Source organism: Peromyscus eremicus, chromosome 10, assembly GCF_949786415.1.
Source record: "Peromyscus eremicus chromosome 10, PerEre_H2_v1, whole genome shotgun sequence".
NCBI classification, from domain to species: Eukaryota; Metazoa; Chordata; class Mammalia; order Rodentia; family Cricetidae; genus Peromyscus; species Peromyscus eremicus.
In genome coordinates this window covers 28,957,416-28,971,300 of record NC_081426.1, presented here as the reverse complement: position 1 = coordinate 28,971,300, position 13,885 = coordinate 28,957,416, and the positions used below count along the sequence as shown (strand labels likewise).

The following is a 13,885-nucleotide window of genomic DNA, read 5'->3' as shown; positions in this document are numbered from 1 at the left end:
TGTCATTACACAGATGGCCTGAAATTCTTAATTTACATCTTCCTCAAATTTCTATTTTGAGGCCAGGCAGTGGTGGTGCACAACTTTGATCCCAGCACTCCAGAGGCAAAGGCCGAGGCAGGCTGATCTCTGTGAGTTCTGTCTACAGAGCAAGTTCCAGGACATCTAAAGCTATACAGAGAAACACTGTATCAAAACAAAACAAAACAAAAAAAAAAAAAAAATGCTTTCTTTGGTGGCAAGTGGTTAGATCTAACATGTTAGGATATACTCTCCACCCCATGTCATGCCTTTGGTGTGGGATTCTAGTTCTATTAATATGACAATACACTAAGTACAAGAATCTAGTAAATCAAGAGAAATAAAAACTGGGGCTGGCTGGGCGGTGGTAGCGCACGCCTTTAATCCCAGCACTCGGGAGGCAGAGGCAGGCGGATCTTTGTGAGTTCAAGGCCAGCCTGGTCTACAAAGCAAGATCCAGGAAAGGCGCAAAGCTACAAAGAGAAACCCTGTCTTGACAAAAAAAAAAAAAAAAAAAAACAAAACTGGGGCTGGAGAGATAGCTCAGCAGTTAACAGCACTCAATGGCTGCTCTTCCAGAGGACCCAGGTTCAATTCTCAGCATCCACATAGCAACTCACAACTGTCTATAATTTTAGTCTCAGAAGACCTGGTGCCCTCTTCTGTGCACATGTGGTGCACAGAGAAACATACAAGCAAAACACACACTAACATTTTTCAAAAACAAAAACAAAATATCAGAAAACTAGAGAATCATTGTGATAATGATAAAAAACACAAACTAAGTTGAAATGTATAAGAAGAGTCCCCCATGGCTGGGTGGTGGTGGTACACGCCTTTAATCACAGCACTTGAGAGGCAGAGGCAGGCGGATCTCTGTGAGTTTGAGGCCAGCCTGGTCTACAGAGCAAGATCCAGGACAGGAACCAAAACTATAGAGAGAAACCCTATGTTGAAAAATCAAAGAGTCTCTGAGGTACACATTAAAACAGAAGGGATTTGGCCAAGCATAGCGGCACATGCCTTCAATTTCAACAGTCCTTGAGGTAGGTGAATATCTGTGGGTCTGAGGCCAGTCTGTATGCAAAGAAAGTTTCAGGCCAGCCAGTGCTGCATAGAGAGACCCTCCTGCCTGTGTGGATGTGGATGAATCTAACTAACTAAAATAAAATAAAAATAAACAAAAAAATAAGTAAATGGATTTGATTTTTAAGAAGGAATAAAAACTAATGCTTATAAAAACTTAGGAAAAAATGTTAGTTCAAATTAGGCAAATAAAACAATTAAATTCTTTAAATCAATATTCTAAAAGGTTTATTATTTCTTCTTAATCCAAACAAAAATACAAAGGAGAAATATGTTTTTTGTTTTTAAAGATTTATTTATTTATTTTGCATACAGTTTTCTGACTACATGCCAGAAGAGGGTGCCAGATCTCATTACATATGGTTGGGAGTCACCATGTGGTTGCTGAGAATTGAACTCAGGACCTCTGGAAGAACAGCCAGCGCTCTTAACCACTGAGCTATCTCTCCAGTCTGGGAGAAACATTTGTAAGAAATTGAAAGCTTTAATGTATTTGTTATATCTTATCCAAAAAAAAGAGCTATACACTTTATGTTACTTACAAAAATCTTTATTAGAAAAAAGAAACCATACCTCCTTGAAGAATCTATTTAAGACTGACAGTCCAAACTCTGTTTGCTCCTCTTCAATGGTAACTTCATACTCTGCCTGATTGAAGAGATTAGGAAAAAAAAAGGTTAGTGATGTTACTTACTAACAGTATTTCATAATGCTTTAAATTATCTAATCTATGAACTAACATGGCACCCTCAGAACCAGAGAACAGTTCTATGGGTTAAATTTAAATAGTTCTCCAAGAATGTAAGGACAATGCCAGGATAAAAATGTCAGGGAGAGCCGGGTGTGGCGGTGCATGCCTTTAGTCCCAGCACTCAGGAGGCAGGCTGATCTCTGTGAGTTCAAAGCCAGCCTGGTCTACAGAATGAGTTCCAGGACAGCCAGGGCTACACACACAGAAATCCTGTTTCAAACCCCACCCCACACCCCCAAAAAACTCTAAAAAACTGTCTCAGAAAAGTCAGTGAGGTTAGGTGGGTTAATCTTCATTGTTTATTTGACTGGATTTAAACCCACCATAGGAACATATTCCTAGATATTTCTAGATATTTCCATGAAAGTGTTTCTAGAAAGGATAAATTGAGCAGGAAAGATCTACCCTAAATGTGGACAGTGTATTATCCCATAAGCTGGAGTTCCAGCTTATAAAAAAAGAGAAAACAAAGCTAAGAAGATGGTTAGCAGTTAAGTACACTTACTGCTCTTGCTGAGGATTCAGGTTCAGTTCTCAGAACCTGTATGGTGGCTCACAATAACCTGTAACTCCACTTCCAAAGGATCCAACACCATCTTCTGGCCACAAGGGGCATCAGACATATACATGGCACACTTCCACACAAACATGCAGGTTTTCACACATAAAATATTTTTTTAAAGGAGAAAGCAAGATGAAGAGTAGTATTCATCTCTTGATGCTTTTTCATATATAAAAATATTCATTAGGAGCCAGGAAGGTTATATATGCCCATAATCTCAGCAATCATGAGTTGGAGGTAGGTCTGCTGTCGTTCAAGGCCAGGCCAAGATACATTGTGAGAGCCCTGACCTACAAAGTAAGGTACAGACCAGCTTGGGTTACAAAGTGAGACCCTATCTCAAAAAGAGGGGGAAGGAGAGAAGGAGGAAAATATGACATCAAGACAATTACCAACTCTGCCAAGTCTAGTTTTTAATACTCAAAAGCACAAAATCGGGCAGTGCAACCCTGAGATGAATCACTCACCACTGCATCCAAGAATTCAATGCATCTCTTTAGATCTGGTTTTGTATCACAGAATTGTCTGAAAAGAAGTCTTCCTATTGGCTGCTTGTCACAAAGGCTGTTAAAATCCTTTTCTGAGTAAAGGGGAGAAACAAGCATAGTAGTTACTACCTACTAAGTTCTATTCTGAATCTACTTTCTGTTTTCACTTAATATAATGGCAGTCAAAAACAATATTTCTATGGTAATTTCTAAACTGTTTACTAATTTAAACTGAATTATGACACATTTAAAAGACACAAGCAGGGATGGGAGACGTCTGAGTTCACAAAGTGCTTACTGCACAAGCATGGGGTCCTGAGTTCATATATGAAGCACCCACATAAAAAGCTGGGCATGGTGGAATGTTCCTGTAATCCCAGGGCTGAAGAGGTGAAGAAAGGCAGATTCCAGGGGCTCACTAGCCAGACAATCTAGTTGAATTGCCAAGCTCCAGGTTCAGTGAGAGACTCTGTCTCAAAAAATAAGGTGGAAAATTATCAAGGAAGACACCTAATGTTGTCTAGCCTACACATGCACATACACAAACATGTACAGACACATACACACAAATATAAATAATGAATAAATAAAAACAAAATAAGCAGAAATGATTGTGGTGGCATACGCTTATAATTCTGGAGGCTGAGGCAGAAGGACTGTACATTCAAGGGCAGCCTGGGTTACACGGTAAGATTCTGTCTCAAAAAAACAAAACCAACCAAGGCAGAACCAAAAAACAACTAGAACTTGTAAGAATTTGTAAAGTCTAACTTGATTTTGTTTCTTTTTTTCTTTTTTTTTTGGAGTTGAGGATCGAACCCAGGGCCTTGTGCTTGCTTGACAAGTGCTCTACCACTGAGCTAAATCCGCAACCCCTGTAAAGTCTAACTTGAAATAGACTGTTCTTTTCAAAAATAAAATATATAGGAGATAGATAAGTTCTAGGGATGGCCATCCACAAGGAAAGCAGGAACATAAAGGGAACTTTCTACTACTTCACCCATCCTAGGTATATAGAATAAATTGCATATGCAGTAATACACTAAATCAGAATTTTAAAAACCTCTCTCCATCTACTTTTTATACTTGCAAACAAAATTTAAAATATTTATGCTTATTGGTTTGATCTTTTTTATATTTAATGTTTATTACCTTCCCCTTTTATAGTTATTTGCTTATTTTTTCTTTTCCGTAGAAAAAATTGTATCCCTTGCCTCTCCTTACCTTAGTGATATTGTTCTGAGAATAAGGCCCTCGGATTCCAGCATTGTGTCAAGAAGAATACAAAACAAGGTTCCAGACAGCTTGGCCAGAGGGTGGGGGTGGCACACCTTTAATCCCAGTACTCAGAAGGCAGAGGCAGGCAATCTCCGTGAGTTTTAGGTCAGTCTGGTCTACAGAGTGAGTTCCAGGACAGCCAGGGCTACCCAGAGAAACCCTGTTTCAAACCCCACCCCATACCCCAAAAAAACTCTAAAACAAAAGCATTGTTTAGAACAAGTAAACCTTCAGCAAGAAAACCATGTTCAGCAGCAGGAGAACACAAATAAGAACAAAGTCTAATGACATTATGGATTAAAATGTAACAGTGAAACCCATTACTTAGTTTTTGTTCATTTGTTTTGTTATGAGACAGGGTCTCACTATGTAGTCCTAGCTGGCCCACAACTTCCTATGTAGACCAGGCTGGCTTAGAACACACAGAGATCCATTTGTTTCTGCCCCCAGAATGCTGGGATCAAATATGGGTACTACTACATAGGCCCACTACTGTAACATGAATCTTAAAAGGTCTTATTAATAAAAACAAACCCAGAGCCAGGGTATTGGGGTGAACGCTGAGAGATCAGAGAAACAGAACAAGCCACATCCAACCTCACCTTGCCAACTTCTCAGCTGATCTTGTTTCCTCAAACTGGAAGCTTCTGAGTCCTCATCCAAATGGATCTCAGCTGAGCTTCTGCTAAAAGCCTAAAAGCTTAAAAAGCCTAAAAAAAAAACTCTAGTTCCTGGTCCTCATGACTTATATACCTCTCTGTTTCCTGCCATCACTTCCTGGGATTAAAGGCATATGTCTTTCCCAAGCAAGACATGAGATCTCCAGTGCTGGGATTAAAGGTGTGTGCCACCATGCCTGGCTATTTTCAGTATTGCCTTGAACTCACAAAGATCAGGATGGATCTCTGCCTCCGTAATGCTAGGATTAAAGGTGTGTGCTACCACTGCCTAATCTCTATGTTTAATATAGTAGCTGTTCTATTCTCTGACCCCCAGATAAGTTTATTGGGGTACATAATATATAAACCACACATTATTTTGTATGCTAACTAAAAACAAAAGAAGGGGGGAGTGAGGGGATGGGAAAAGGAAAAGGAAGGGAAGGAAATGGAATGGAGGGAAGGAAAGAGGACTGGAAGGGGAGGGGAGGTAGGCCAGTTGCTCTGCTAGCAGTGGCTACTACAATGGTTGGTTTTTGTCAATACAAATCTTCCTAGACATATCTAGGAAGAGGGGAATTTTTCTTTAGATTTACTTTATGTGAATGAATATCTGAAAGTCAGAAGAGGGCACTGGATCCCCTGAAATTAGACTTACAGATGGTTGTGAGCCACAGTGTGGGTGCTAGGAATTGAACCCAGGTCCTCTGTAAGAGCAACCAGCACTCATTACTACTGAGCCATCTCTCCAGTCCCAGGAAGAGAGAAGCGTAATTGAAAAATGTCTTTGTAAAATTGGCCCATAGGAAGTCTATAGGCCATTTTCTTGATTAATGATTGGCATTGGTGGGTCCAGCTCATTATGGGTGGTTCCACCCGGGCAGGTGGTCCTGGGGTGTATATGAAAGCAAACTGAGCAAACCATAGGAAGCAAGCCAGTAAACAGCTTTCCTCCATGGCCTTTGCTTCTGTTTTTACCTCCAGGTTTCTACCCTGAGTTCCTGCCCTGACTTCTATTGGTTATGGATTGTGACCTAAGAGTTGTAAACTTAAATAAATCCTTTCCTCCCCAAGTTGCTTTTGACCATGGTATTTTCACAATGGTTAACTAAGACAGTGGCTCTCAACTTGAAACGGACAAACATAGCTGGTTTCCCAAAAGTAACTCTAAAGCTAAAGAATTACAGTAAGTGAGCAAACCATAACAAATCTCTTCATTAAAGAGTTTATTAATATCAAGTAATTCTGGGAGTCTAAGCCATTCATTTTAGATCATTGGGTTTAAATATGGAAATGTCTAGGCAAGGGAGCTAGGGATTGAGTTCAGTAGACAGAGTGCTTATATAGCATGCACTTGGGTTCCATCCCTAGCATTATCTATACCATGTATGGCAGTACATGCCCATAATCTTAGCACTTGGGAGGTAAAAGCAAAATGAGAAGTTCAAGGTCATCCTTGTCTATGTAGCAAGTTTAAGGTCAGCCTGGCCTACATAAATGCATGTCTCAAAAAATATATCTAAATAAATAAAGCATTGAATTGTGCACACTTATTTATTTATTTTTACAAGACATCACTGACTAGTGATTTAATTCTCCAAGTCAGTTCAAAGGGGGACTCTGTTCCCACCTACAGGAGAAGAATTCAAAGATGCCCAAATGTCCAAGCCCAAATGAACTGGCAGATAGTCCCTAAACAAGAAGTTCATTGCTAAGATACAGGCTACCGCTTCCTCTTCACTCTCCTTATTTTCCTGATACTGTCTGTAGTTGGTATTAACAAAGAAGATAAAATTATCTTTAGAACCACTCTTCTGACAATTGTAGCTCAGTCTGAATTCTGACTGAGTCTATTCCTGTGGTTGTTTCTCAGCTACTTCAGAGAAGACCTAAGGTCAGAGTCCCTCTGCAGTACAGAAAACAGGAGGTCTCACTCTTCAGTTTCCCTCCTCAATGGGTCAACAATGAGAAAGGCTTCTCTTTACTCTAAATGTTCCTGAAGTATGTGGAGGGCACTGTCTCTACCTCCTGCAGACTGTATTCTGAGGTCAGAGCACTTTCACCATTTCACATTTCACCAAGGAGGAGGACACCATGTGTTCCCCCTAGCACTTTAACACATGCTTCCTTTACCAGGTTTCCTCTTGGTAACATAACACATGCTGGGCCCTATCCAGGAGAGTAAGAATGCAGAGATCGTCACCTTATCCTCCTGAGTTATTTGGACAGCAGTATCAGAAGCCAGGAATGGTTTGAAAATGAGTAGCCTTAGATCTCTGGCCTTCAACTTCAAGACCCATGAAGCAGATAAACAAAACAAAACAAAACAAAAGCACAGAAATGAACTTGGCTGTGGTCACGGTGGCTACTTGGATCCAATCAATCAATTTCTAGCACTCAAATTGTGTGGTTCACAATAGCCTGCAACTTCAGCTTCAAGAGATCTAATACCTTCTTTTGGCCACCACAGGCACTGCACTCATATGTACAAAGCCATACACAGTCACAGCTTAAAATTTTTTTTATTTTTTTTTTTTATTTAGGTGTATGGGTGCTCTGCCTGCATATATGTCTGTGCACATGTGTACAGGGCCTGAGGAGGCCAGAAGAGGGTGTCTGGATCTGGAGCTGCAGACAATTGTGAGCAGCCATGTGGATGTTGAGAACCAAACCTGGGTACTCTGCAAAAGCGGCAAGTGCTCTTAACCACTACGCCAACTCTGTAGCCTCAATATATACTAATTTTTATTAATAAAAAAAAAAATCAGCAATCATCTTACCTAACTTCACTCTAGAAAACCTAAAATCTCTCCTACACACAAAAGACTAAAGAAGTTATATGAAAAACTTATCAGGAAAGTTTTGAAGCAAATATAGACTGAAGAACTAATAACATCTAAGTACTGATGTAATGTCAGACACCCTGCAGACATAGGAAGGCACTACTTACTCACCGATGGAGTATCTTAGCTCAGTGCACATGCTGATCGGGGGCAACTTCAGCATCTCCCTCCATTTTTTACTACGGCCATTCTTCTTGCTAAATCCTGCTAAAGTTGAAGATAAAGATTTAGATTTCAAATTGTGTTGTTTTTGTTTTTGAGACAAGGTCTTACTATGTAGTCCAGACAGGTCTTGAATTCTGGATCCTTCTGCATTAACTTCCTTCGCATGCTGAGGTTACACAGCTAGATTATCATAACTAGACCCCCCAAAATTCTTTTTTGTTTCTTTATTAAAATATCGTTAATCAATATGGTAGTCACAATAGAAAAGATTTTTTTCATGTATTGTAAATACTATTGTCTTTAATATATCTATTTGAGTAGATACTATTTGAGTAGATACATAAAATGAATAAAGCTTATAATTATTTAACTAGGTATCAGCTTAATTAAGTATAAAATTTCTCAATTTTCATTTCCAAAATTTGTAAACTAGATCCAACATAACACAATCACTGTATAGTGCTACTTATAAACATTGGTTCAGAAGATATTTATATTTATTTTTAAACAAATATTTACTAAGCACCTACCACATGTCAAACACGTTAAAAGCACTGAGAATGCAATGGTCAATTAAAAAACAAAGAAACAGTGGTGTGAGAAAGGGTTCAGTATGTAAAGATGCATACTTCTCTTGTAGAGGACCTGAGTTTTATTTCCAGCACCCACATTTGGTAGCTCACAACTGCCTGTAACTCCAAATGTAAGAGATCCAATATCCTCTTCTGGCCTCTACAGACACTATACTCTACACACACACACACACACACACACACACACACACACACACACACACACACACGGAGGCGGGGGCACTGAGCAGGTAGAGACAGAGAGACATACACACAATATTTTTTTTAAATCCCTTTAAGAAAAAAAAGTATAGTCTGGTGTGGAAGTAGAATTCAGAGATAAGAGTACATACATGCATGGAGGCCTGTGTTCCATCCTCAACAACAAAAACAAAGTCCCTTCTCTATATTTTTTTTAATTTTAGATTTATTTTATTTGTGTCAGTGTTTTGCCTGAATTTATATGTGTGCACCATGCGAATGCCTGGCATCCATGGAGGTCAGATCCTCTGGAACTGGAATTATGGAAGGTTATAAGCCACCATGTGGGCACTAGGAACCAAATCTAGGTTGTCTGCAAAAGAAACAAATGCTCTTAACCACTGAGCCATCTCTCTAGCCCTGCCCCCCATATCCTAAGTAAGGGAGAAAAGATTAATAAGCCATACAATAATAAATTATTAGAAAAAATTAGTAATATTGGTCAACAGTATGAAATAAAATCGAAGTTAAAAGGTGGAAGGTGCTATTGTGACTAGGTAGCATTGAAGGAGACATCCCTGCAAGAATCTCATGAGGACACACTTGAAGAACATGGGACAAGAGCCTCTAGAAGACTGGAGAAGAGGGCTGTGCTGGCTAGTTTTATGTCAACTTGACATAAACTATAGTCGTGTGAGAGGAGGGAACTTCTCATTAAGAAAATGCCTCCAAAAACAAACAAACAAACAAACAAAAAAAATAAAACCCAAAAAAGAAAATACCTCCATAAGATCAAACTATAGGCAAGCCTATAGGGCATTTTTTACTTAGTAATTGATGGACAGAGCCCAGCCCATTATGGATGGGGCTACCCCTGGGCTGATGGTCCTGGGCTCTTTAAGAAGGCAGGCTGAGCTAGTCATGAGGAGCAAACCAGTAAGCAGCACCCCTCCATGGGCTCTGCATCAGCTCCTACCTCCAGTTTTTGACTTCCCTCAGTGATGGATTGTTACCTGGAAGTATAAGCTGAAATAACCCCTTTCCTCCCCATGTTGCTTTGGTCATTGTCTTAGTTAGGGTTTCTACTGCTGTGAAGAGACACCATGACCATGGCAACTTTTATAAAGGAAAAACATTTAATTGGGGCTGGCTTACAGTTTCACAGGTTTGATGCATATCATCATGGTGAGACATGGTGACATGCAGGCAGACATGGTGCTGGAGAAGGAGCTAAGAGTTCTACATCTTGATCTGCAGGCAGCAGCAGGAGACTGTGTGCCACACTGGGTGTAGCTTGAGCATATATGAAACCTCAAAGCTCACCTCCACAGTGACACACTTCCTCCAACAAGGCTATACCTACTCCAACAAGGCCATACCTCCTAATAGTGCCTTTCCCTATGGGCTAAGCACTCAACAAATGAATCTATGAGGGCCATACCTATTCAAACCACCACAGTCATGGTGTTTCATCATAGCAATAGTAACCCTAACTAGAACAGAAGCTGGAACCAGGATAGTGTGGTATTGCTGTGACAGACTTGACCATGTTGTTTTGGGGAGAATTATCGGAGGAACTTTGGAACTTTAGGCTAGAAAAACTATTGAGTATTAAGTGTTCAATGAGCTGTTCTGTAGGAGTTTGGAAGTTAAGAATGTTGAAAGCAGTGCAGACAATGGAGGCCTTGCTTGTGAAGTTTTAAAGTGAAACTTCTGAAGCAGACTCTACCAGACCATTTGTATAAAGAATCTGGTGTCTGGTCAGCTGAAGCTGAAGAATTGCTGTAAGTAACAAGAGACCAGAACCACTAAAGTAAAACCTTTATTTTGCCGGGACAATGGATGTTGGTCAGCTGGGGCTGAAGAATCAGCTATGATTAAGAGACCAGCATCATCAAGGTGAAGTCTTCTGGGAATGTTTCCTCAGGGTCAGCACACAGAATCCGTGTTCCAGAAGAGGCCAGGATCTCACCTCGTGCTGGCAGGCTAACTTGGTAGTGTTAGAGTCACCCAGGTGGTACTGGTTTTGAAGGCATGAAGGGGTCATGGAGAGCATCTAAGGCTTGGCACTATGTGGCAGGGCTGGGATCCCTGAAGTGAGCCCAGGAGAGGCAACTGGTGCAGTCCAGTTGCAGCAAGAAATCCCAGCCATTTTGGAGATGCCAGTACCATGGGATGACCACCAAGATCACCAGCAGCGGTGGAGTAGAGCCAGCCAGAGCCTCCAAGACAAGCTGCAGAGCCAGAGACTTACCCAAGCCCTTTGTAGGAGCCCAGAAAAATCATGAATGGATCCCAGACATAAGACATTGAGTTATTTACACAGTTTGAGTTTGGTTTTGCTTTGATTTGTTGTGACAGTGCCATGGTTCTTCCCTCTTGAAGTAAGAAAGTATTTAAGTTATTTTTTGTTTTATGTAAGCCCACAGTTAAGAGACATTATATTTTCAAAGGTTTTGGATTTTTAAGAGCCTGTATATTTTAAGTGTTTGAATTTTTAAAGGGTGTGGGACTTCTTAAGTTTGTAAAATGTTTTATATTGTGATATATTTATTAATGTGTGTTTATGGGGATGAACAAGAAAGGAAAGGTTGTGACTTAACAGTGATGTGTTTGTGCTGGGAAGTGGTCGTGCACGCCTTTAACCTCAGAACTCAGGAAGCAGAGGCAATTGAATCTCTCAGTTGGGAGGCCAGTCTGGTCTACAGAGTGAGTTCCAGGACAGCCAGGACTACACAGAGAAACCCTGTTTTGAAAAAACAAACAGTGATTTTTTTGTGTATCAAACTGACAAGGAGTCAGTTGTGCTAGCTAGTTTTATGTCAACTTGACACAAACTATAATCATCTGAGAGGAGGGAACCTCAATTAAGAAAATGCCTCTATAAGATTAACCTGTAGGCAGTAGTTCTCAACTTTAGGGGTTGAACAACCCGTTCACAGGGATCACCGAAAACCATTAGAAAACAGATATTTACATTACAATTCATAACAGTAGCAAAATTACAGTTATGAAGTAGCAACAAAAATAACTTTATGGTTGGGGGTCACCACAACATGAGGAACTGTATTAAAGGGTTGCAGAATTAGGAAGGTTAAGAACTTCTGCTGTAGGGCATTTTAATTGATTGAGGGTGAGGCCATCCCTGGGCTGGTGGTCCTGGGTGCTATAAAAAAGCAGGCTAAGCAAGCCTCCAGAAGTCAATAAGCAGCACTTCTCCATGGCCTCTGCATCAGCTCCTGCCTCCAGGTTCCTGTCCTGTTTGAGTTCCTGCCCTAACTTCTCTCCGTGATGGACTGTTACCTGGAAGTATAAGCTGAAATAAACCCTTTCCTCCCTAAGTTGCTTGGGTCATGGTGTTTCATCACAGCAATAATAACCCTAACTAGGACAAAGGCACTCATAATGAAACCAGAATGGGGTAAAGAGCTAAACTGCAATGTTTTTTAAAAGATCTGTTAAAACTAAAACTTTGCTTAAGTCAGAGAAATTAAATCTTTAATCTCAAACATTCTGAAAGATACATTTTTACTGACTTTCATCCAACAGTGTAATGTAGCTTAAGTGTCAACTAAGACTCAGAAAACTGGGAGGAAAGCCACATTTCCTTGAGATCTGGTGAGCTCTGTCTTCAATGCAGTGGTCTAGAAATACTGTGAGCTACATCAAAAGGTTGGGCCAAGCTCAGGAGAGAAAGCTCTGCTAGAACAGGGCAGGTAGGTATAGGTCCAAGGGCTCTTTCAGTCATCTTGTGTTCCTCATATACTCTATTGCAAATCTCAAGACTAGAAGCTCTGAATTCAACAGCCTACTGCCCACTGTTCCATTGGAAGCTCTGCCTCAGCATGCCCTCCTCCCTCTCCAAACCCAGCCCCTCAGAAAGCCTGCCAACTCACAGTTCCTCCCTGGATCTGCTCAAGACCACGTCTACAGGGTATTTAAGATCCCATCCATAGACCCGCCATGTGATTTTTCTTCCTTTCCCCCACCCCCGCCTAGATCACCCAGGAGTGCCTTGCTCAGATTAAACCTTGTCTTATTAATTCGGCTTGATTTGGTTTACTGCATAGGCAGAGAAACCCATTACCAGGGATTCAAAATACTTATCACCCAGAGCATGGTGTGTTAATATGCTCAAAACACTCACTACTTCCCCGCCCCACCCCCATATTCAGCCTTTAAAAAAATAAAAATAAACATGTAATAAGCACTTGCCAGTACCACAGAATATGCATGGTACTGCTTCAGCAGCACACAACCCTACTGTGAGACGGTCACACCACACAGACTAGATCCATCACCCAGCTTAGATAGCATTGGCCCAACCTTCACAGGTATGCCCAAAGAGCATAAGGTTACCACTAAGTCCAAGTCCACTGCTGGTCTTGGTGTTCATGCTAAGGTAGGTGAGATCTCTGAGTTCTCAGGCCCCTGGCTCCCAGAAAGATTGATGCTATGGAGTTTAAATGAGCTTACTTATCTAGATAGATGTCAGGCCCATGAACAGGACTCAGTATTCCTTTCCTCCCCTTTTAGAGTATGGTTTTCCTACATCTGTGGAAAATTCCCAGATCCATTTCCTGGATACCTGAAGGAACAAGTTTAGGTGGTAGGCTTTGCTTTTCTCTCTCCCATTCTCATCTCTCTATGGTGCTGGGGATTTAATCAGAGCTTAACTACTCAAATGTTCTACCAATATATCTTCTGATATACCCAGCTTCAACTTTACTGTTGGTTTTTTGTTTTGTTTTGTTTTGATTTCTATTCCTACCACCCCAAGGTAGGTTCAGTCAGTGAAGGCTCTGGTTGAATGGTTAAAGAGAACCAACTCCTGGAAGTTGTCTTTTGACTTCCGTGTGTGTGTGTGTGTGTGTGTGTGTGTGTGTGTGTGTGTGTGTTTACACACACAGGATTTACAGCTATTTTCCTATTTCCTTGTGACACTACACCAAGTATGTATGAGGGTGCTTGGGATCTGAACCCTGGTCCTCATGTTTGTGCAGCAAGAACCTTACCTACAGAACCATCCACATCACCCAAGGTCCCACCTTGTTTTTTGATATGGCACCTCTTCCTAGGACTTGTGTAGCTTTCGAGCCTGTCCTGGAACTCACTAGGTAGACCAGGCTGGCCTCGAACTCACAGAGATCTGCCTGCCTCTGCCTCCCAAGTGCTGTAATTAAAGGCGTGTACCACCACCTGACACAATGAAACTTCTTAATAATATTTTATACAGCTACTTCCCAGACACTTGTGCCT

General features: G+C 40.9%; 1 protein-coding gene across 5 annotated transcripts in view; it reads right to left on the bottom strand.

The window, feature by feature from the left end:
- The window catches only part of Grk4 (G protein-coupled receptor kinase 4), a 107,687-nt gene that overhangs the window by 92,783 nt on the left and 1,019 nt on the right, over positions 1–13,885 (bottom strand). For 4 of the 5 annotated variants that reach the window (XM_059275736.1, XM_059275731.1, XM_059275734.1 and 1 more), the window contains exons 2-4: positions 7,800–7,895; positions 2,888–3,000; positions 1,681–1,755 (exon numbers count right to left, since the gene is read on the bottom strand). In XM_059275736.1, the coding sequence (XP_059131719.1) occupies positions 1,681–1,755; positions 2,888–3,000; positions 7,800–7,895 (284 nt within the window). The remainder of the gene's footprint in view (positions 1–1,680; positions 1,756–2,887; positions 3,001–7,799; positions 7,896–13,885) is intronic. The other variant, XM_059275732.1, reaches the window with a different exon arrangement.